We start from the raw sequence: 25,145 nt of genomic DNA, 5'->3' as shown, positions 1-25,145 counted from the left end.
CTCTATTCATGAGGTTGAGGTCAAATGGAGAGAGATGAAATAAAAGTAAGAAAAAGTGTGTATGCGTAGGTGTGTTGCCTCTCTCTAAGCCTGGACAGATGATTAGCATGCTGGTCACATCAGTAGTCAGCCTCCAGTGAGGCGTGGGCTTCCTCTATTGTTGCTCACAGTAGTGCAGTAGAGTAGACTAACGCTCCAATAACATGGGAACAAATACACACTATAAAAGAACAGTCTGACAAATGCTGTTAGCAAAGAAGAGCAGCGTGCAGTCATGCTCATGTGTGAAGGAGTTAGAGAGTGTTTACTTGGAAGATTCTGACACTTTCATCTACATAGGAGGTAGAAATTTTCTTTTCAAGGATCATTTTCAGGTTGTTTTCTTTTATTTCACAGATAATTTCAGGTTTCAGATAATCTTGAACGGCATTTTCCTTATTAGAGCATACTAGTACTGCTCAATACATTCTTTGGGGTGGTTTGACCATACGTCAGAATGGACGATACACTGCACACCATGTTGCTGCTCTATTTACTGGCAGTGTGTGTAAGGTACAAGGAAAAAAGCAGTACTGCATGTCAGCAATTGAAAAAGCAATACACATAACATTAAATAATTGCACTTATAAGGTGGTTCGTGGTGTGTGGCAAAGAGTTGGGACTGAACGAGCTTTGGCCTCTTCCCACTCCATTTGGACGAGACTATTTTTTCCTTTCTTTACATTCCTCTGGTTTTAGTTTTATGTTTTTAATGTGTTTTCTTTATATTCAAATAAACCATTCAACTGAATTCAATCATTACACCATTTGTCTGAAACAAAGAAGAAATCTTACCAATAAGGCTTCATATTATATATTTTTATTTATTTTTTATTTGTTTAATGTTGAAATAACTGTGTAGAAGTTTGGAGTAATACCAATAGATGTTTATTATCATCATTATTCATACTGTAAAAACGAGCCATCAGATTCATTTATAATGCAGGCTAGTTAGACCTTACAACTCCACTGTTCTGTGTGCCAAAAATAGTCAAATTAACAGATTTTTGTGGTTCCTTTTCATACCTTAGTATTCATGTATAAAATAAACAAACGAATCTACACAATATTTTATAAATGATTGTTCAAAAAGATTAAAAGTTTAATTTCAGGGAAGAATCAGTCTTCAAAAATTTCTGTGAAAGACCATTGAGATAGTTTAGCATTTCTGTCTGTGGAGTGAAATTTTGGTGTTGATTCGGTGACTGGAATGTCCAAGCATGTCCTAATTCAGTGAATTGAACAAAAAAACTCGAAAAAATAAATAAATAAATAAAAATAAAGACGACAATAAGATCCTTAGAACGAGGCTGAATGGTTAACTGCCTGTGTAGAAGTGGTGGGACCAAATAAGCTTGAGTTTCTTTCTCTTCCCTTTGAGTCGGCTGTCCAAAATGACGGCAGTGTAGTAATACTGGATTATTCATGTTGAAATAAATTGCAGTATCACAACAATTAGATTAGATGATTTCGGTTTTCTTTGGTTTTGGTATGTGTTGAGTTAAAGTAAGTCTGATCATCTGCTTGATGCTGTTTGGCTTCCAATGACTTTGTCATAAAGAAGTTATTTTAAGAAAAGCAAATGTCAGCTGCAAGTGGGAGAAATCACATGCAACATAGTCTGAGTCATTGAGTAGGAGATTGCTTGTGGTTCCTTCTCAGAAACATTTCATTGCCTCAAGAACCACAGCACCATTTGATTTGATTTTTTACTGATGGTGCATGACTTCAACTGAAAATATGCTATATACATACCTATACATATATATATATATATATAAATATACATATACATATATATATATATATATATATATATACATATATATATACATATACATATACATATACATATATATACATATACATATACATATACATATATATATATATACATATATATATACATATACATATATATATACATATATATATATACATATACATATATATATACATATACATATACATATACATATACATATATATATATATATATATATATATATACATATACATATACATATATACATATACATATACATATATACATATACATATATATATATACATATACATATATATATATATATACACATATACATACATATATATATACACATATACATACATATATATATACATATACATATATATATACATATACATATACATATATACATATACATATACATATATACATATACATATATATATATATATATATATATATATATATACATATATATATACATATACATATATATATATATATATATATATATATACATATACATATACATATATACATATACATATATATATATACATATACATATATATATATATATACACATATACATACATATATATATACACATATACATACATATATATATACATATACATATATATATACATATACATATACATATATACATATACATATACATATATACATATACATATACATATATATATATATATATATATATATATATATATATATATATATATATATATAGTGTAAAGGTTTTCTTATGAGCTCATGAACACTTACTTGACAAAAAAGATTCCCACTTCCCACGCTTTTAACGACATCTCAGTTAGAGATGCGCCGATACCGGTATCAGTATCGGCATCGGCCCAATACCATATGTGAGTACTCGTACTTGGTATTAATAAAAGTGTTCCGATATCACAATCGATACCTGATACAACACTAGTCAAGCCAGAGCAGATGTGTTTGATGAAATGCTTGGATGTGTTTTAAAAGAAATAAATGCTTTGAATGTTAAAATGTGCCATTTTCTGTAACACAAAAAGCAAGATCTTTGTTTCAAAATCACACATGTATAGTTGTAATTGGGTAAAATGTGCCAAATAAAAAGAAAACTTGTTGAAATTGTTAGACCTGTATACTGTTGTTATATTTGTATCGGTGAGGTAACTTAAGAAAGGATGAGTAATTTATTACACTCTACTAAAATGTTACACAGTTATAGCAGCAATAATAACCACCGTCACAATAATGTTCACATAGACAGATTTGGTATCAGCAAATATTGGTATCAGCAGATATTCAAATTTCAGATACTGGTATCGGATCGGAACTCGCAAAAAGTGGATCAGTGCATCCCTAATCTCAGTTGTCATTAGTGGGATTTGCTCAATTAGATGTTCCAGAAATAGCCAATAAGTCAACACTACATGCTAATCTTTTATTTATATACTTAATCTCAGTGTGAAATGTTAGTTCCAGTCTACATTAAAGGATTGCGTGAAGCCAAACACCTTGGGTATTGTAGCATCTCTCCTCATGGTCACCCAGGTATAAAATTACAGTGGTCTCAGGGAATTAATCCACAACGACAATGTCCAAGGCTTCTGTGTACCAGTGACGTGAAGCCAGTTATATTTGTGTGCACGCAATTGCACATCTTCTGAAAACACTGAACCCCACAGAGTTATCAGCAATCTGATAAAACTTTATTGAGTAACAACAGTTACTATTCAGAGTGGTTGGGAAACTTTGGGATGATGACAGCATAGTGACAGCAGCCCACTGGAAAATAATCTCTACCAAGCCGTAGTTCTGCTCCGATTCACGTCTTATCAGTGTTTGTCCACAGCCTCTAGCCCTGCTGACACGCATTGCCTGTTTGACCACTCAGTACGAGTAGAAAGCTAGAAACCACACACACAGAGGAAGCCAATTATGGTTCAGCTGATCAATGTACATGAATGCTTTACCAATATCTCCTAGAGACTGACGAGGGAAAAATGGGAATGAGAGAGAATGAAAAAAAGGAGGAAGATGAAGAGGGCAACACTAATCCAGTAGCTTTTAATATAAACATGCATCGATGGAAGCTCCCAACAGGGAAGCCAGAGTCCGTCTCTCTGAATGCCCAACTGCTGGCTAATAGTGTTTTATTACTGATAATATAACAGTATGACTTCTGATGCCAGATCTATTTGATTGCGCTGCGCCTGAATAATTTGCTGATCCAAAATACTGACCAAGAACAACTATCCCTGATGTCTTTCTGCAAACTTTGTTTAAAGCTGATTATATGATAACAAAACAATACAATATGGCCATGCAAGCAGCTTTTGGAGGTTGTGTTCTTTTAACATAATCGGGCAGAAACATTTCTTATTACTGGACAAATACAATAAAATAAAGAAATTTTCATAGAAACATTAACTTTGTTACTGTTAAACATTACTTCCTAATGAGGGTTAAACATCCAGCAAAGATCAGCTAAACAAACAGAAAATACATCATGCAGTGCCCTGGTGTTCATATTTTCCCTACCAAACTATCATAAGAGGCTTTTTAACAAGGCTACCTGGGATTAATTAAGGTTAAGTGTTAATTTACAAGCATCAATGTGACCTCAACAGGCTCTTATTTTTAACCAGGTCCACTGGTCCATTATGCCTTACGGAGCAAGAAACTTTCTATCTCATCAGCAGTTTTTGAAATGGTAACAAAGGGCACAATTAAAAAGGAAATAGGTAAGTTACTAACAGCAGCTTTACACAGATAATATTAAATATTAATGACTTTTGCCCAATGGTAGCCTCCCTTTATTTCCCAATGAATGAATCATACAAAGATTTTATGTTTTCTACCCATTAGAAGGTGCTGAAGCAACATCTCCTACTTGAAATAAAGATAGTGAATAAATATAAATATATATATATATATATATATATATATATATATATATATATATATATATATATATAGTTAGATATTTTATATGAAGAAAAAAATACACTTACCAAAATAGAGAGCAATGTTCACCTTGACAATAGGTAAATACATAATAACATTAAATGGAAACATTACAATAATTGACTTCGCCTCAGCTAATGGCTTTCATGGACTCCCGTCATCCTAATCTTTCCATCCACATCTGCTTTTGTTGTTTGTTTTCGGTGCACGAAAGCTTTCATCACAATTTAGGAGAAGTGCTTGGTAAGTTACAAATGATAACTAAATGTGCTGTGAGACAGAGTTAAAGCCAACGTTGAGGCCCAGCTGCTTGACAGAAGACATTTGGTTTTGACCAGAATATTCTGTTCAGATGGAGCCCATCATCAATTCTGCCAATCCCTTACATGTGTGCTTGCACATGTAGCCAGCATCTGCAAAGTTAATCTTTTAATACATGGAACAGCCTTAGACTGACTTTATGTGCTTTGGTGTGGTTCTGTAAAAGTCTACATAGAGCTAATCAATCTATTCTGAAGGGTTACTGCCTCTGTTAGACGATGGCAGGCTCTTACAACAAGGTCATGGTCACACTGACAACACCTTAGAGCCTCCAGCAAATCTGTCTTATGAATGGGTGTGTGTGTTTCTGGTTTGTTGTCTTCTTGCTATTCGGGTTCCCTCATTTCTTATCTTGCTCTGTGACACAAGCTGTCCGCCACCGTTAGCCAACAAAAAGCAGAACTAACTCCACTTCTCTCTCTCATCTCCTGCCCACTCCCTGCTATCAATCCAAGGCTTGCTCCATCGCTCCTCTGGCAATCCACAACTCGCCATCTGCCTCAACTGATGCCACCTCTGTTCACTCCATCCCATCACCTTGCTTCAGCTTCTGCTCCTGTTATTTTGCCATCTCATTCTTTAAAAGATTATTCTGATTGGTATACTTGTCATTACTTGTTTCTTTTTTTCCTTTTCTGATCAGCATTGTATTGATTTAAGACCATTTTATATACAGCAGTGTGTGACTTCAGATTTGAAGACCATTCATGGTTTAAGTGCTTTGATTTATCCTTATTTAATAAAAGGAAGATTGTGTTATTTTGTTTTATTTATATAGAAAGTGTATTTGATTGGGATGAGTAATCATATAGAAAAAAATAATTGAAAATTGGGATTTTTTTTGCTTAACAATTTTAAATTAAACATTTTTGTTGAAAAATTTTTTTTCAGTTAAATAAAAATAATACATTGTATCCATTTTTGGTCATTTTTATTGTTTTTATTAATCTTTTTACTTGTCTTCTGTGGCATTAGAGCAGCAGAATGATGGTCTGGCTACTGTGTTTTTTCCAAATTAAATCAAGAAAAATAAAAAGCAAAAAAAGTTTTGTACATGTCACAATTTAAATCGAATCAGCCCCAATAATTTCTCAGTTCTCTCTAGCTTATAATAGAATGAAGTTACTTGGGGAATTAGCACCTTTTGTTGCTTAAGTGTAATGATTCTGAATCAAAAATCTGTTTGAATCGAGGATCATATTGTTTATCGATGCACATCCCCAGTATGTATAGTGTATCTAGAACTTAGTCTGGTAAGGAGCAGGCTAGCTTCAGAGAATAAATCTCCATGGTAACTTATATCACAATTTGCATTTTCCCACTTGTGTGCAAAGGGATCACGGATGAGTTGAGACAGGGTTATGAAGATATCCTGACTCCATCCATTATTGTGGTTTTGTACAATAGAACCCTGGTGTGCCAATGCTTTACTGCTGTTTCAAATGGTCAGGCACCTCCCAGTTTCTGTAAGCTGCTGCACTGTCGCAGCTGAAAAACCAAAGAGCTGGAAGGGATCCATGTCTGTAGGCATATGTGCAACCCATCTAAACTCAAATGGTACTTATATTGCAAACATCACAAAAACATAAACAGCTTAAAGCATTAAAAAGCTTTTAAAACCCAGATTAACTGAAATGTTGGATATAAATGTCATGCTTTGATTTGGTGTGGTGCTATTGCTAATGTGTGAAGATGTCATTGTGTAAATGGTGGCGCCAAATGTTTTTCATGTTAATGCAAATCGATCTTACGTTATCTCAGAGTTTATGTTTTTATCTTTTTCTTTATTGTTTCCTTTGATAATGTCCCCCTAGGTTTCTTAGCTGAATCAGCTGTGGTGGGCATTTAAAGGGTCTAAAACATGGTTTAAAAGTGCGTTAATGTCCAGTTGCTGGGACATGGAGCAATGCTGGTGTAAAGAAATACACTAAGATGGGGAAAAAGTTGCAGAGTGTGGGTTTTTTTCCAGACTCAGGATGATGCTGGGGAACGCCTACTCAAGGTATTAGGGGTGGGAAAATCAAATCGAAAAATCAAATATTGGGATTTTTTTGCTTGAAAATTTAAAAATTGTTTTTTTTCTTTGTTAAAATATCTTTTCTTTTTCAAATAATTAAAAATAATCCTTTATGAAATTTTTGTAACTTTTATTGGTTTTAATTTTACTTGTCTTCTTGGGTATTATAGCAACAGAATGATTGTTTGGTTACTGGGTTGTTTTTTTCCTAATTGAAATCAAGAAAAATGACGAGCAAAACAAATGTTTTGCACATTTATTTTTGTGTTTAATCTACAAAAATCAGCAATATGGAAGAATTGTGAGAATCGCGATTTGAATCGAATCGGCATCCAAACAAATCTGAATCAAATTGGGACAAAAGCATATTGTCGCAGCCCTACAAGGTATGTGCATAATTAATGTCACTATGACTTCAAAACTAGTCAGAAGCTAGGCGAATTTAAGCTGGACAGTTATGTAGAGCTATTCTAAGACTTGCTTAGGGCTGGACTACCAGTATACATTTACTTGATGATTTTAGGTTTTTAGATAGTGCTGGTTTCCTCGTATGGCTAACCAGTTGTCATACAGCTCATCACAGAAGGGTCCTTTTATGCTGGGAAGTACCTGCCCTTAAGGGGAAGCTAAAAGAACCCAAAAGGAGTTCCTTGACCTGCAATAGTCCAAGGTTTTTGAGGTTTGCAAGCACCAATCACAACATTTTTCTCCTGAAATTTGCCTATACTGTTCACCTTCTTTCTTCTTCCTCCAACTTCCAAGTCTTTGTAATCTGTTCATAGGTCTGAGATCTGCCGACTCAAAATTAAATCCTTCAAGAAAACAGATGTACTGTATTATTTAGCAAATATCAGATATTTAATAAGGAGAAAAAGGTTTAGTGACTAAACTGATCACGAGACCATGTGTGTCACTTTCTGGTTGACTGAAATCATGCAGTCACTGACTGAAACCACATCCTCTACAGAAATTCAATTCCCAGGGAAGCCAACAAACACAGTATTCAAATGTCAAACCTCAACACTGACACCCAAAAAGCATGTTGATATGATATTGAAATTATGTCATTTATTTATTTATTGCAAGAGGAAGATGGGATTTTCCATTTCAAAGCCACAGCACATTGCAAACCTCTGACGTGAAAAGGTGTGTCATCGGCCGAGGCTGCCAAATTTCTGAGGAATGATCGAACAAAATCACCACGAAATCTAACCTCTGAGCAGCCGAGCAAGCCAAGACACACCGACACACAACCTCTCAGCCCTGCCTGTGCTGACAATGATCTCCTACGCAAGCATCTGTGTTGGCATCGATGAATAAGCACATCAGTCAGCCAGCACATGAGTGTGTGCGTGAGTACAAAAAAAAAAAAAAAAAAAAGTGTCTCAATGTATGTGTCAGTCTGAATGTGTGGGAGAAACAGACAGAGAAACAGAGTGGGAGAGTGAACGCTGGCATAAGTAGGTTACAGGTAATGCATAATATGGTTATGGTTTGTGTGTGTGTGTGTGTGTGTGTGTGTGTGTGTGTGTGTGTGTGTGTGTGTGTGTGTGTGTTTGTGTGTGTGTCTACCACATGGACAGTATGTGCTATATGCACCACCAAGCACACAGTATATGGCATTCCCATCCAGCTGTGTCTGTTGGTGTGTCTCCCAGCACAGAGTCACATTTCATCTGAATGCAGAAGTGATTCCTCCATTACAACCAAATACATTAACGACTGCTAAACACCAAATCCTGCCATGGCTCCACAATGTGTGCTTTTACCCACAGCAGGGGAACTATTTGAACATGTGACTACATGTAGGTGGGTGTGCGATTCTTTTTTTTCTTTTTTTTTTTATGTTGTTGTACTGGGCCATCTCCGCGTATTGGTATGTGTGGGTGGCTGCTGCCTCGTTCTGAATGGCGTGACAGTAAACAGAGTGCTTGCGAATGTGAGGAGATTTCAAATGTTAGCTGTTAATCGAATCCTAGGAGACGCTCAAATTGGGAAGGACCGGGGCTTAAAAAAAAGTGATGAGAAGTAAACAGCAGTCAGTGTTGGACAGAAAAGGAGAGATGGGTGAACTGATATGGGAGAAAATAAGAAATAAAAAAGAACCCCAGGCAAAGAAAGAGTGAAGGTCAGCAGTGAGTATTAACGCAGAACAAGTCATACAAAGACCAATGCAAATATATGAATATAGGTTTGTGTTCGTGTGTGTTCCCCAGAGGCTACTGCTGCCATCTGCACACCAACATGTAGCTTTCATCTACATCTGGCCTGGGAAAGAAGGAAAACTAAAAGACATGGCTTGCTGATGATATCCAATCACTGCTACAAAATGAACACACACACACACACACACACACACACACACATCGGTAATCTCAAGTTAATACACTTATCATAGTGTAGTGTGGGCATTTAACTAATCAAACGGCTGAAAATAAACGTAGAGTGTTCACAACAAAAGTGGCAAATAGCAGCTAATGGGCCGAAATTGACCAGCGAGAAAAGGCGTTAAATTACAACCAATAGCACGGTAATGATCTTGTCTTAAAAAAAGACGTTGTAGTCTTTTGTATTGTGGAACAAAGGGACAAATGTTTCCAACAATTTTCTGGCATCGACTCAAAATATTCATTTCTGGCTGAAAAGAAACGCTTCAAAGGAAAATAAAAACATCACATTTAAATGTTCCAAGGGTATTTATAAATAAAGTGAAACATAAAAGACTAAACATTGCCAACTCACTATAGATCTGGCCCAGTTTCAATCAGAGAGACTAAAAGTCATGAGCTACAAATGATACAATGTTTAAAGTCATTATAGATACAAATGTTTAATATACAACAAATCTTGGCCTTGTAACACAGAAGACGACGTCCATGTGCTTTTTGTATTGGCCGTAGAAGAACTGGATGGGGGTTGCTGGGGGAACTGGGCCCGGCCAAAGCTGTCAAGCTGGGAGAAACACGGTCATTAATCTAAATGCAAACAATGGCCACCTACTTCTCCACAGTTTTTGTGGAGGATAGCAAGCTGTGAGTCACGGGAAGAACCGGGGAGGATGCCACACAAACTACAGCACCAAAACAAAGGAATGTTTTGGCCATCTCTTTTGTCCTTGAAAAACAGAAGTACCATCGCATACAAGGTGAATGTACACCGGTTCAGAGATCCATTGTCGGCAACTTGAGTGTTAACAGCGACAACAGCAGCAAAGGTGAAACAGCACTAGGAGGCAAATCCATCACATCTACTGGGGAAGGGAAGATGCTGCGATGCTCTGTGTACTTCTATTGATTTATTTCAGTTATTTTATCATTTCATTTTTATTAAATTATTTATTGGTTTTTACCTGTTTATTGACTGATTTTACATTTATTACTTTGTATTTACTGATATTTTAGTATTGTAACATTGCTTTTGTTTCAGCACTTTGGAAACGGTTTATGTTTATAAAATGTGCTGCATAAATAAAGTGGATTGGATTGGCTTTTGGAGGGAAAAAAGGCCAACATTTAAGAAGGTAGACAGACAAAGGAGCTCAGATTTAGCTGGCTGACATTAATATGGAGGTTCGCTCCTGTGGCAGAGGAGGAGTAAGCAGGAGCCTGATAGAAAGGTGAAAACATGAGGAAACTAGAGGACAAAGAAAGAAGGGGATGAGGAAGAAACAAGAGGGCAAAATAAAGGTGTGGAGGGAACAGGAGTCATTCCTCCATCAGCTCACGTCTCTCTGCCCCAGCTGCTCCTTTCCCATTCACTAAAATCACCCTGCCTTTGATGTGGTCCTTCTCTGATAAAAAAAACCCCTCCCTCCCATCAGCCTCTCCACCTCCTCCCCCTCACCTTCATCCACTCCAGCCAATTTTCTCTCCACCACAGGCTAATCCTTCTTTTCTCAGCTCTCATCTCTGCTCTTCCTCCCCCTTGACTTCTCACTACGTGCCCTCCTCTTCTCTTTCTCATCAACCCCCCTTCGCCACCCTCCTTCTTTCATGATCCTTGCACATGATTTACACAGATTTTCACTGCCCCCCCCCCCCCCCCCCCATCCCCCTTCCTCGCCTCTAAACACCTAAACAGCACAGGAATTCTTTTTTTCCCCCTCACAGCCCCATCATTCAGCGTGAAATCACCTTTTGATGGGCCCGTAACTAATCACAACTCAGTTGATTACTGGAGATGTTCATTTGCGCTGTGATTTTCAGCCACGTTAGCCGAAGTCGAGAGATTTAACAGAGAATAGCTGTCGCTGTTGATAAGCTGCTGAACAAATAATGCCAAAACATGAGTCATTCCTCAGAGAGTTTTGAATTTAATGTGACAAGACACCTCTGAGATGTGATTTGGCCATGAACGCAGTCAACAGAATGAAGGTTACAAGTAAGAAAAAAGAAAAAGAAAAGGAGGGACAGAATGAAAGGGATAGCTTGCAAGCAAAACCAAAACTACATGCAAAAACATGGTGTTTTGATAGATAGTGGGAGATTTAATCACTATTTTTGGACAATATATGTGGAATGGATGTGAAAACCAGGGCTTTAAGGAGGGCTGGGTGATATGACCAGAATCTCATATCCAAATACATCTCATTTTACATCCCCATAACGATGTACATAACAATATAAAATTGTTTCTGCAATTTTGTGTCAGTCAGGGTTTGCATCTGGAGTTTATTATGAGTGTTTTCGCCATCACTCCATGCTGCGTTTTCTCATTGACTCTATTATTTATTCTGTTTTCTTTGTCCTGATTCTTGCGCAGATGATAAAGATCTGTTGTCAGTTCCACGTTGGTCTTTTTATATCCAAACCACATCCACGCAACAGAAATTTCACCTCTTTCATGAACAAGCTCATCGGTTCGGGTTGGCTGGTCATCTCTTAGCGAATTATCCTGTTCTGAAACGTGTCTGCTACTGTCTTCCTCCATGTTTGTTTATGTATTGCAGCGTGCATGCCGTAAAGCGCATCTTGACATAAAATACTGCAGTAAAGCACCTTGTTGTGGTGTAAACGATAGAGCTAATATGAAGCGATAGACATTTTCTATCATCCAAAGGACATATATCATTATATCGCCCAGCCCTCGCTTCAAGATTATGTCACAATTAAAATGTGGACATTCAGAACAGAACCAAGCGAACATGGAATAATTCAGAAGCTGCAGCTGATGCTGGTTTGTCTTTCATTATGGAAAAATGGAGGAAAAAGTTTAATTTTTCATAATAAACATTTATTAAAGAACCCCTAACCAAGAGACCACACTGACCTTATTTGGGATGAGCTTTCTGTTCAGAAAGTCTTGAGCTTCACTTCTCCCTTCATCATCTCATACCCTGAATATGCTCATTCTCTCTCTTCCTCATTTCCTTCCTCCACTAGTGTTCCTGTGCTGAGCCTGTGCAGAGACTAACAGTCATCTTGTTGACATGAGCTGACACTTTCAGCCTGAAGCAAAAAGAAGAGCCTGCTCGGATGCGTATACACACAACTTAGCTGTACACCTACAACCTTTGTTCCATCACACTGAAGTCCTCACCAGGAGAACAGCATGTGTTCAAATACTATGATGACATAAGTGGAAGGTCACTATGAGTAAACTCCACAAGTCTTATGTATTTTACACTAGTGGGAAAATCCAATCGCTTCACAATTTTAAAATCGAGTTTTTGTTTTAAAAAAAAAAAAAAAAAATCTTTTTAACAAATAAAAATAATCCATTACAAAATTTTTATCATTTTTATTTATCTTTTTTATTTATCTTTTTGGGCATTATAGCAGCAGAATGGTTGTCTGGCTACTGTGTTGTTTCTTCCTAATTGAAATCAAGAAAAATGACGAGCAAAAAAAAAAAAAAAAAAAAAAAATGTTTTATACATTTTTTTTGTTTTTAATCTACAAAAATCAGCAATATTGAAGAATTGTGAGAATCGAAATTTAAATCAAATCGGCACCCAAAAAAAAAAAAAAAAAAATTTTTTTTAACACAGTCGAGTGTTTATAGTCATAATTATTTCCTAAATGTCTCAAGGTAAACATAAGAAAGAGTAGAAACAAAATTCCTGTTTTTTACTATGTAGAAAAACAGGAATTGATAAGAATCACTTAAACCCAAAAGCATTATTTATTTATTTAACTACAGGGCCACTACCGCTTTACCTGCTACATGTCCGACCATAACAACAACTACACACCTAACAGCTGGAACACAACTCTGAGAAAATACAAGTTGCAAAACTTTTACGCTGCTTGAACTTTATTTTCATGACTTTATAAAAGCAATTTGAGTCCCACCTACACCAGATGGTAAAAACAAGTAACCTGTCCTAATTCTTTTTTAATATAGCAGATGTGCCTTTGGGTTTCTTTTATAAGAACACATGAAAAATGCTTTTTAACTTTAGAGCTGCACAATATTTAGTTTAAGCGTCATCGCTGCACTGTCGGTCCTGCAGTGTAGAAGGTAAATTAACTCCATATGTTTAATTAACCCTAACTCGCATTTGCAAATGACAGATCGAAACATTTACTCAGGACGTAGAACAATAAAAGGAAGCAACAAAAGATAATAATAAGAATAAGTCACTTGTAACATTCACACAGAGAGGTTGGATCGGTGCGGTACAGGAAGGAAGGGTCTGGACTATTTCATACTCTGAAACATATTCCTACTGACATCAGCAGTCTCTCCAGAAAGGCCCACATGACACGCAACACCTTTAAAACAGTACAGCTGGGTATTAGTCACAGTTTTATACGAGGAAAAGGTATGTTTAGATCATTAACGTCAATATAATGTGGACACACACCTTTCTCTAAACCATTCAATGTAGTTTAGAGCGATGCAGATCATGCTGGCGATGACTAAACAATGTGGGCATGTACCAGAAGGTTTTTTAGGGCACATGTATGAAGGCCAATATGAAACCAAACCAAACTGGGAGAACTTTATGAAGTGTAAAGATAACCTTGCAACAATCTGTGGTTTCAGACTGTCAGATGTGAAAACATTTCCATCCCATTAATCCTCAAGCATAAACATGATACTGCAATGACCAAGACTGTGTCTGAATGTCCACACCTCTCCCTACATCAGGGGTGTCAAACTCCAGTCCTAGAGGGCCGGTATCCGGCAGGTTTTTGCTGTTTCTCTCTACCAACACAGCTGATTTAATTCAAATGGATCCAGCAGCTTCTCGTCAAGCTATTCATGAATTTTGCTCAGGTGTGTTGGAGCATGGAGACAACAAAAACCTGCAGGATACCGGCCCTCCAGGACTGGAGTTTGACACCTGTGTCCTACATAGTGCGCACGCCATTTTCTAGGGGTGTCCAAATGTCCAGAGAGACAAATAGTAGTGTACTCAAAATTACCCACAATGCATCTTGAAAAGTAGTGAGCATCAATGGTCACTAGACGAGTCAATATAGACCACAATGCATTGCGGGAAGGAGCTTAAAGTGGCACCAGAGACACGAACGTCAAAGCTGGTTGAGAAAAAAAACTATAGATCTTTCATTTTATGTCACATATTTGTTGAATAAATAAACAACAAAGAAAGGCAAAAATACATTATATGAAAATACATTTTATTCCACTTGAGTTTGGATTGGATTTGGAAAGACGTGTGATGGTTGCTGTGGTGACAGTCGGTAGTCACGTGATCTGTGATGAAGAGAAAATAGCCAGCTTTGTGTCCGAATCACCAGCAGACTAAGTGTACGATACAGCGTGACATATATTGTAGCTTAATGTAGTAAATGAGGGGCTGGGGAACAGTGCGGACATTCGGACACAACCGAAGTGTCCCAGCTGCTGCTTTTGTCCTTTTTTAGGAAGGACATCTGGGTGAATCCAGCACAAAGACACTCTAAATGAAGCTGAACCACAAACCGAGCTCCAGCCTTAAAATTTCAAGGTTAAAAAAATGGCAAAAAGAAAATAAGTTGGTTCTTACAAAACTGAGTCCTTAGGATGAAAAAATTCTCTCCAACAGAGCAAGGAACACAAGTGGAAGCAAACGAGGCCAAGATGTCAAAAAATAAGGGACCCTTTGCTCTTTTGCCCGAGTTTCATGCAACTTTGTTTTGCTCTTCCATTTTTTTCTCTCTCTCTCTTTTTTTTTTTTTTTTTTTTTAGTGCTTCAGTTCTTCTCTCTCTCTCTCTCCTCTACCCCTCCGTCTTGCTCTACTTCCCACAGCCACAGGCAAGGACACACCGAGGCTTGTTACTTCCAAAAGGAGGGCAACTTACACACATTTAGTCAAACACACCTACTCTGTCCACGTTTATCACATAAAAGAAAAAACAACAATCACGTGTGTGTCACAAACTGAGGTTAAAGTGTTGCAATGTTTGTCGACTCCATCAGAAAAAAGCAATTGTTGCTGGTGAATTTCCTAAATGTGCATTTCCCAACTTTGCAGTTTATTATCCTCGAGACTCCGGCTGCTGTCTGGCCTGGCTTTCCTCTGAACCTGCAGGACCGACATGTGACCTGCAGCATGTGTGTGCTTGACTCAGACGAGAAAACGTCGTGCTTGTGCTGACAGCAAGAGCAAAATGTCTCGCCAGTCTCTGTGTTGCATTAAGTGTGGTAAAAATTAAACTTGTGCTGATTAAATCTCACTTTACATCCACCAGAATCCCCATCTTCCCTGTCACACACACAACCCCAGCACACACACACACACACACAATACAACTGACCCCTTCATTAAAGCGATTACAGATTAATGAGCAGAGCGACCGCCTAATCCAGTTAATCTCGAGATGGGGAAGCGATGCCACCGAAGCTCGATGCACACTGCCTCGCACAGCCGCACGGAGCTGCATCGGTGATCATATCAGGTTATCGACCAATCACAGAGCCACTTCTGCCTGGACGCGGTCATCATAACGGGCTGCGAGGGTCGAATAGACAGAGCTGAGCCGAGGAACAACAACTGAGCCGAACATCTATAAAGCACACACTTCTAGTACTAAACTGGTTCACATCCTTCATCCTCAGTCATATCAACGTCGCTGCCTAAAGTTCAGCCTTTAGCGGGAAACCAGGACACTTATCGGCTTTCTTCTTATGGCCCACCATCAAATAACCGCTACACATAGGAAAAGCTCTGGATATCCTCACGAATGTCAATATATTACTGTCAGTAATACTTAGACACAGGCAATGTGTCAAGGTCAATCTGTGTTAAGTGTATTACAAGCTTGTGTTATCACCTAGGAGAAGCGGCGCGTAACCCGAGCAGCAGGGGATAATAAGCATGTGGACGCATTATTTGCATGGACATAGATTTACAGTAGCAGCACAGAGACGAAACTACTGCAACTGTTGCGTTTTGTTCAGTTTTTCCATCCACAGATTATGCGTGTATGTTCAGTTTAATCATCACAAGGTCCAAATTTTAGCTGTAAAACTCTGGCTGTAGAGGAGAGAAAAAAAAAAAAGAGGTTTCTCTTTAGATATTGTCCTTCAGTGACATGCTAAACTTAAACCAACAGGAGAAGATTTAATCCTCACTGCTGCACTTTGATTTTGCCATCTCCCACTACAGACTGCTCAAGCTTCAACAAGTACAAAAATATAATTAATAAGGCTGTGACGATATGCTTTTGTTCCCATTCGATTCGATTCAGATTTTTGGGTGCCGATTCTCAAAATTCTTTAATATTGCTAATTTTTGTAAATTAAAAACAAAAAAAGTTTCATAAAACTTTTTTTTTTTGCTAGTAATTTTCCTTGATTTCAGAAAACAACACAGTAGCCAGACCATCATTCTGCTGCTATAATACCCAGGAAGACAAGTAAAAAAGATCAATAAAAACAATAAAAATGACAAAAATTTTACAGTGGATTAATTGAAAAGAAAAAAGTCGATCTTTTAACAAAAAAAAAAAAAAATGTAAAAAAAAAAAAAAAAAAAATCAATTTTAAATTTTTGATTTTTCGATTCGATTGTCCTATCTGTAATAACTAGGTAGAACTGTTTTGTTACAGAATGACGGGGAGTGGCTTTTGTCGGAGCAGTCTGTTCTTCCCCACACTGCAGATGTAACTGGATGCCACCATGTCCTTTTTCTAACACATTAGATCAAAGCAAAGCATATGTCAGCGATATTGCAGTCAGTACAGCTTGGATATGGAAATCTGAGTGTGTGTCTCAGCTGCTAGATGGGAGTGTATGACTCTGTGGCAGGGTGCTCGTTGCCAAAGGACAAAAAGCATTGTAGCGCTCAAAAGCATGCACAAACATCTGAATACTGCAACAAAGTACTTTCCAAATCACAGCCGTTTCAGAGCCCGATCAACCGAAACCTCTTTATTTTAGCACCATCACAGCTTGTAGTCTGTAGAAGAAAAGAAAAACCAGTCGCCACTAAATGGAAGACCTTTGTTTAATTTTTGGCTTCTAAAATGCATCTGCAGAAGTAGCACCTATAATATGTTTCAGATTAGAAAATGCCGGTTTTAAACATCACAAATTGAATTTTAGTGTTGCTTACATCCACATTTTTGTACTATATCACAATTTCTAAGAGAGATTTAATAAAAGCAACAGTTTTTTCATTTCTACCGACCACCATCGATGTTAATTGTCCAGGCAGAAGGACAGACGGACGTGAGAGAAGAAAACAACTTAAGGAGCTCTTATCAAACCTCAACATTATAAACACTGGTAATAGAAAACTGTGTACAATATACATTGAAAGTAATCAGTGATACATCTCCTCTAAATACACCATGTTGGCTATAGTTTCACACATAAAAACATGCATTAAAAATATTCCCAACATGCCAAGACGTTACTTTAAGACTGTTAACAGTGAGTCAGTCAGCATCAGCATCAGCATCAGCTATATAATCATTAATGGCTCAACTTTCAGCTGTTTAAAGTGATCAGAAGAGTTTGAGTGTTGGAATCAGATTTGCTTTTATTGTTGTACAGCGGTGAAATTTGAGCAGCTGCTCCCTAAAATAGTCCCTTTTAAAATATTTACAAGCAATAAATAAAATCTAAAAGTAAAAAACAGAAAGTGTAGAAGACATGGAAGATCTTAGATTAGTGGAAAATAAAAGGTCAAGCTCTTAAAAACGAGGACGGGTGCAACAATGAGTGGCTGAAATTCAAATATGTGATTTACATCAGCACCGATCATGTTTCAATCAACAAAACTTGGAAGGGTTACTTTCTCCTGGAATTACCAGTACTGATCAGGAAAGCACTGCTACACTAAATGATGCTTTTATTTTGGCGGTCAAACAGCCAAAATAATATACCCATTTAAAAAATATACTGTGTAAACCCTGTAAAGCAGGGATCCTCTATCCTGGTGCTTAAGAAACGGTGTCCTTCAGGTTTTCCAAGTGTCCCTACAGGAACACACCTGTCTCAGACTCAGACAAGCTCTGCACATGTCTGCTAAATCCACATTGGTTTGAATAAGGTGGGTTGCAGTGGGGACACTTAGGAATCCTGCAAGACAGCAGTCCTTGAAGACCAGGACTGAGTATCACTGCTGTAAAGTCAGGAGCACCCATACTGCAGGATACACTGCAAACACACAGCTAAATAAAGCTTAAAATGGAACATTTAAGAATTTGTTGTCGTCATTGCAAAGCTCCTTAGTCCTTGTATGACTCCTCTGCACTACTGCATCAGTCTGTCAACAACTCTCTCCAGCAGTAAATACAATTACTGGTCAGAAAATCCCATTATTCATCATTGGTCTGAAAGCAATCATCTCCATATGTTGGTAAATATAAATTAACATCACTTTAAAGAGACATTACTGAACATAGAACATCTCATTTTTAATGTTATAGTGAAGATTTAAAGAAAAGAAATACACAAGTAATTTTGCATTGATTGGTATGATAAAGATGAGTGTCATTTTAGTGTTAGATTATGCACAAAGAGGGCTGCAATATATACAGCTGTTATACACAGTACCAGTCAAAATTCTGGACACACTTTCCTACTGGATTTAATGGGAAAGCATTTCCAAACTTTCTGTCTCCTGATTGGTATTCCTGGTGCATTTATCTATTGACCACAAAATTTACCTGCTGATATGTTCTCTAGTGCAACTTTCAGTAAACATACGCTACTTTTATATATTCTGGTCAGTGTTCCTTTCAAAAACAAAACAAAATAAATAAATAAAAGATAATAGAAGCCAGTTTTAGTAATTAGTCATTTGGCAGGAACTGAAGACAAACAGCAGCCATCTGGACGAAGTTATTTGTTTTCCTGCTGCTGCTTAGGTATACAGGTGGTATATCAAGCAATGAAACTGCTGTGACTCAGACGTTTTTTCCCCCCCTTGTATTTGGGGCAATGTGGCAACATTTCCCTGAATAAACTCTGTTTAAACTGAAACCAGTGCCCTCGAGTCATTTGAACCAGTGCTGCACAAGCAAGGATTTAAGAGCGCGTTATCAGAGCTGGCATTTTCCTGTTGACTCATTTTCAGGCCTAAACCGACACTGTAACCCTGCACAGTTATTCCTAGTAACATTTAAAAAATAAATATAAGAAAGATAAAGAGTTCAGATGGGAATTACAGTGCAGAAAGCGATGCAGGTGAAATTCTTTTGTGTGGGTTTGCAGTTTTTAAAAGCAGGTTGAAAGGTTCCACTACAGGTTTATTTTTTTCCAGCCTGTCAGCATCGAAGCTGTCGAGGACAATATTTTTCTGGTTATTCTTTTTAACTTTAATATTCTGAATAACAATAAGGAAACCACTTTGAGGAAGCCTTGGATAAACAGATCGTTAGCAACTAGTTAATGATGGTTGTGCACTCAATGTCATCATTTCTCCCTGAAGCAAATAAAAGCGGAATAATGACGGAATGCCGAATGAGGAGCGCGTTGCATCTCCCTTCATGTCTGACAGGCGAGCCGAGCGGCGCTGGAAAACTCAGACCCCTGTGTCACTCAGCTGAGTGGACGAATGAGCGGAGCCAAGGCGAGCGGCACAGCCACAGCTCTTTAATGAACACCACTACCCCATCTGTGTGTTTGTGGATCGACGCAACAGCCCGCTGGTGCTCCATCCATCTCTTTCCATCTGTGTGCACATTTACCGGGTAATGCAATGCTGACACTCGAGGAACGGCGTGTGATGTTCCATCGTTGTGTTGCTGGGCAAATACAGCAAACCAGTCAAACAAATGCACAATGTATAATTCAGAACATCCTGCATTACCGCAGTGCATTACTTCACAGCGGCGGTGTTCATTACTGACGTGTGGATTTATTTTTAATGCAATGACCCTGCTGTTTTCACCTGTCTGACTTTCATCTTTGACCAGTCTCTTTTTAAATACAAAAAAAAAAAAAAAAAAAACTTCTTTTTTGCATCTTTTACAGATAAATTAGCTTAAAAAGACTGAAAGACATCTTTGATTGTAGGTCTGATTCCTCATGCGGCAGAAGGATCACATGTTGGAGTTGGACTGATAGGATTAAATCATTTTTTGAGCATATGGGGGGCTAACTACAAAGCATCCCACTCAGATTTAAGGGTAAAAGACCAGAATCATAAATCATTGCAGGCTGATTTTTTTAACTCATTTCTATTTAAAAAGCCCACCACTAACCAGAAACAGTGACTTGTGCCTCCGTTTTGCTGCAGGTCTGCTAAATCCTATAAATACAGCTAAATCATTGACACCTCAAAGCTGTGCAGTGCTTCCAAGGAGCGTCTTTCTGTAGCTAGGTATGAATGTTTAGACAAAACTGTTTTATTTATTTAAAGACAGCATGTCTTGTGTAAAAGTGAGGTAGTCCCCGTTTGACAAGTGGTGAACCAGTCCATCCAAAACAGGAAGTAAACTTCTATTTTCAGGGCTTTGCTTTTGACAACATGAGTATTTCACAATTTTAAAGTGACAAAATTCTTCTCATGTGATCTTAGTTCTTTAATACGTTGCGAAGGATAGAACAAAACACTTGCTTCCAGCAACATTTCTGTTCCAGACACCTTTCAATTTTATCCAAGAGGCAACCTCCAGCAGCTAAAAGTGAAGCCTACGCAGAAGTGCATAAAACTGCAGTTCCCCCTTCATCCACTAGGGGGCTGGCTCCAAAACAGAGCAAATCCCCATAGACTCCCATGTTAAAAAAGACCAACTTCACGGCAGAAATAAACATGTTTACAGCCTGGTTCAAAAATCCATTTTCGGTTTATAGGTCAGGTTTACCTTCATGACAACTGTGGGGAGAGTGAAATTCGCCCGTTTAAAAGTAATTTAATCTCGAAGTTCGGCATATTTAGGGGCGTGACCTTTTGACTGACAGGTACTTGATCTCCCGCTTCAAGTAAGAAGAACGTAGAACAACCGCGGTTTTTAGCCGGTTAACAACGTGACTTAGCTTTAGCCCGCTTACCTCCGTTAGCTGGTTAGCTCCCGTTATCTCCGGGTTAGCTCGGTTAGCTTTTAGCTACAGAAAGCTCGGAGTTCACTCGATGTCAATCATCCACCATGATGCTCACGACTCCCCTCTCAGCTCCACCTCTTTGCCCATATTTATATTTTCCGGGCGAGACAACGCACATGACGCAGCCAACATGGCGACGGTAGGAACCGCTCACCGAGCTTCAATTCAGCTCTTCAGAAACCTATGGGTGACGTCACAGAGGCTCCGTCCATCTCTTCATATACAGTCTATGATTTTATCCTCTTTATTTGTCAATTGAAAACTGTTTAAATTACTGGTTAAACTGGTCACCAAATGGAACCCATTAGCATAGACCTAGCATACACCTATGGACCTGAGCCATGTGATTTTCCCCTCAGCTTTGCAAGAAGGCTTTCTTTAGTGATGCAAGGCAACAAGCTCAACGCCAAGGTCCATTCCTGGAATGCCTGATGCCGCTGAAATCCAAAACGTGTGTGTGTGTGTGTGTGTGTGTGTGTGTGTGTGTTTGATCACACCGACATTACACCTGACAGAAAAACCTTAAATACACCTTAGAACTGCTAATCTTTATTCACCGTGGCCTCTATATTTCTCAGGTGAAGTGTCAAGCCTGGTAGCGCAGCTGCTGGGATTATTTAGCTGCAGAGAATGAGACACCCCCCCTGAGGTGAGGGTTGAAGAACCAATGAAGTGAGCAGAGGGGATGATGCCAAGCACCCGCCTGTGAGCGCGCTCATGACACTGCAGATTCAAGGAGAGACGGCACAGAGAGGAATCACCCATTTACTCCACTGCGAGAGAGAGCTGCTCAGGAGCCACTGAAGTGATTTATTTACATGTAGTAAAGACAAAAAGCACAAGGTCAGGATGGTTTCAATGGTTTTTGCACAGCACTGTTAGGTAGAAGAAAGGGTGCAGCCAGATGCCAGATGCTTTTCCAAACCAACACGTCATGGTTGCTCAAATTTGCAGACGGATGCAGCACACTGGTAAAATTTGAGTCATGGCTGCTTAAATAAATGATATAATCTCAAACTGAAATATTTCCTGTTATTCTCCCCTGAATATGAGCAGAAATGCCTCAAATGGTGTGTGGATATATTTAACATTTTTTCCCCTCTAGTTTCTCTACAAGTCAGGACTGGGAGGAAGCAGAAAAATGCATGTTTGTGCCTGTAAGGACAACTTATACCCAGAGCACTGCATAAACAACATACCAAGTGGCGTTTTGGGTAAGCAGGAAGAGGTTAGAGCAGCAACACCTCAACTTGAGGGAGGGGGGGGTGTTGTTAGTTCTCGCTGTAGCAACAAAGATTAAGAAACAAGAAAGTTAAAGTGAAGTATATAGGTCATACTCAGTGAAATGAAAAACATCACAATGACGGATTTGGAGACTATAACGTGCCGATTCTTTAGCTGCTGGCAGTGCTGTTTTCTGCAGCTCTTTCTGTAGCTTGAGTCTGCGAGAAATCCTATTTAAATGTAGATGACAGAGTCACTGCTGCTTCTCCCATCACCCATCCTCATCCTCAGTTTCCCCTCGACATCCCTTTATTTGTCTGACTCCACTAGAGTCTCTCTGTGTTGCTGCAACTGAAACGAAATTGAAGATATTTGACGGACTGTGACGGCTGCAGAGGGGAGAAAAAGAAAAAAAAAACCTCCCCTGAAAAAAATTCTACAAATCACATTTCAGGGCACGGAGCCAAAACATTACAAATCGGCTGAAGACATTAGAAGCATACAAGAGGAATGCACTAATCCCTCCCTAAAAAGAAAAGTCAGGTGCTTCTAGGTTTAAAACGCAGACTAAAAATGAGCTATACTACAATATAGGTCCCAGAGTTCATGATTTATTCACTAAGGTATGATGCACACACACACACACACACATATACAGCAGGCATTGCTAAAATGCTTAGAGGCAAAACAAACCCCAGAGACTTTACCTCCAACCCAGTAAAGTCCCACAGCATGTTGGAAAGCAGCATTAACATATCAGCATGTTTGCCATGGTGCTTTTAACAGCGTGCTTTATTCATATTTTGTTTGCAGTATCCCAAACATCTGGAGGGACTCAACCCAGGTTTCCAACAAAGAAAAACATAATAGTTTGCTTCTTTCTCATAGAAAAAGGGAAATAAAAAAAACAGCTAAATAAAATCAAGCTTTAATCTAAATCATGCCCTTCATAGATATGGGATAAACTTCCAACAAGAGCGATGTAATGTTATCTCCCATCTCATGTCACATGAGAAAGTGGATATGCTTCTTTACTCAATGTCACACACACACACACACACACACACACACACACACACACACACACACACACACACACACACACACCAGCCAGCTGAATCCCATTACAGGCCCGATGTCGAGTCTTTCCATCAAACAAAGCCCATTTCTGTCTTTTCTTTGGGACTGAGCATAGGTGGATAAGGTGCCTCACCCTTTGTGACCTTGCTGCATTGCCAATACGATGATACACACAAAAACTCCCAACATCGCTGCCACCACCGGTCAACACGCAGAGGACAAGAAGGATGTTATACTTTCACTCACAGAAACATCACTCTTATGTTACGGATGTACCTCAGAGCAGCCACATTCTGTGCAAACCAATTCCTAATCAATCAGATGTGGCTGGATTGATCAAAAGAGCAACAACTGGGCAAAAAGGCAGCAGCTTCACCAAAAAAACAGTTCTATAAACATTACACATAACCAGCTTGTTTATGTTGACTTTACAAATGCAGTTATGAATACGACAAAGTAATACATATATGGAATAACTGAAAAATAAGAGATCTAAAACATATATGAAGTGTTAGATTAGCAAGTATTGCTGGTGTAAAAGCTCAAATTACACAAAGATAGTGATTGGTTTCTGGACCTTCTTTGTTATTGACTGCACAACAGCAACTTCTAATCCATATAGGATACATACATACATATATATACACACACACACATTATATATATATACATATATACATATAGATAGATAGATAGATAGATAGATAGATAGATAGATAGATAGATAGATAGATAGATAGAGTGTGTTTGTTTATTTGGAATCTCAGGGTGTAAACAAACTCATTTTCTATTCACAACCAGTCCCAAAATGACAAGTCACGCTCAATTTTCACCTGCCCTCCCTTCCTCTCTCCCCCGCCGTGGCCCCTTCACATACCTCGGCACGCAGCTGGGTGAGGAGCGGTCCACCTCCCAGGTGGCGTACAGGTTCATGTGGACCGGTCGGTTGGAGGTGATGCTGACCGGCTTGGAGGGCTGCATGTGCGGCGAAGGGACGCCCCCAGTCCGCGGGAGCCCTCCTCGCTCCGACATCCTGGAGGCTTGAAAGGAGGGCTTTCAGACGGCACTAATAGTGATGGGGAGCTACCCGAAGCAGGCTGGCTTCTGCGTGAGTCCGTCGAGCCCTGTGTTGGTGCGGCAGCTTCTCCTCTTTCCTTCCCCTTGTTGTTTCAGGCTCCAAATGCTGCAACCGCGTCAGCGCTCCCCGCGTTGAAAGTTGACCCGCTTTGTTGCTAATCACCGCCAGAGAGTGAAAACATTGCCGTGG

The 25,145-nt window shown here is 38.6% G+C and overlaps 1 protein-coding gene across 1 annotated transcript in view; it reads right to left on the bottom strand.

The window, feature by feature from the left end:
* pacs1 (phosphofurin acidic cluster sorting protein 1) overlaps window positions 1-25,005 on the bottom strand; it is a 65,999-nt gene extending 40,994 nt beyond the window's left edge. The window contains exon 1 of the mRNA XM_079258101.1: window positions 24,756-25,005. Coding sequence (XP_079114227.1) covers window positions 24,756-24,910 — 155 coding nt within the window. The 5' untranslated portion in view covers window positions 24,911-25,005. The remainder of the gene's footprint in view (window positions 1-24,755) is intronic.
* Window positions 25,006-25,145: the final 140 nt, after the last annotated feature.

This window comes from Telmatherina bonti (assembly GCF_933228915.1).
Source record: "Telmatherina bonti genome assembly, chromosome: 18".
Lineage (NCBI taxonomy): Eukaryota > Metazoa > Chordata > Actinopteri > Atheriniformes > Telmatherinidae > Telmatherina > Telmatherina bonti.
This window is presented reverse-complemented; position numbering and strand designations above follow the sequence as displayed.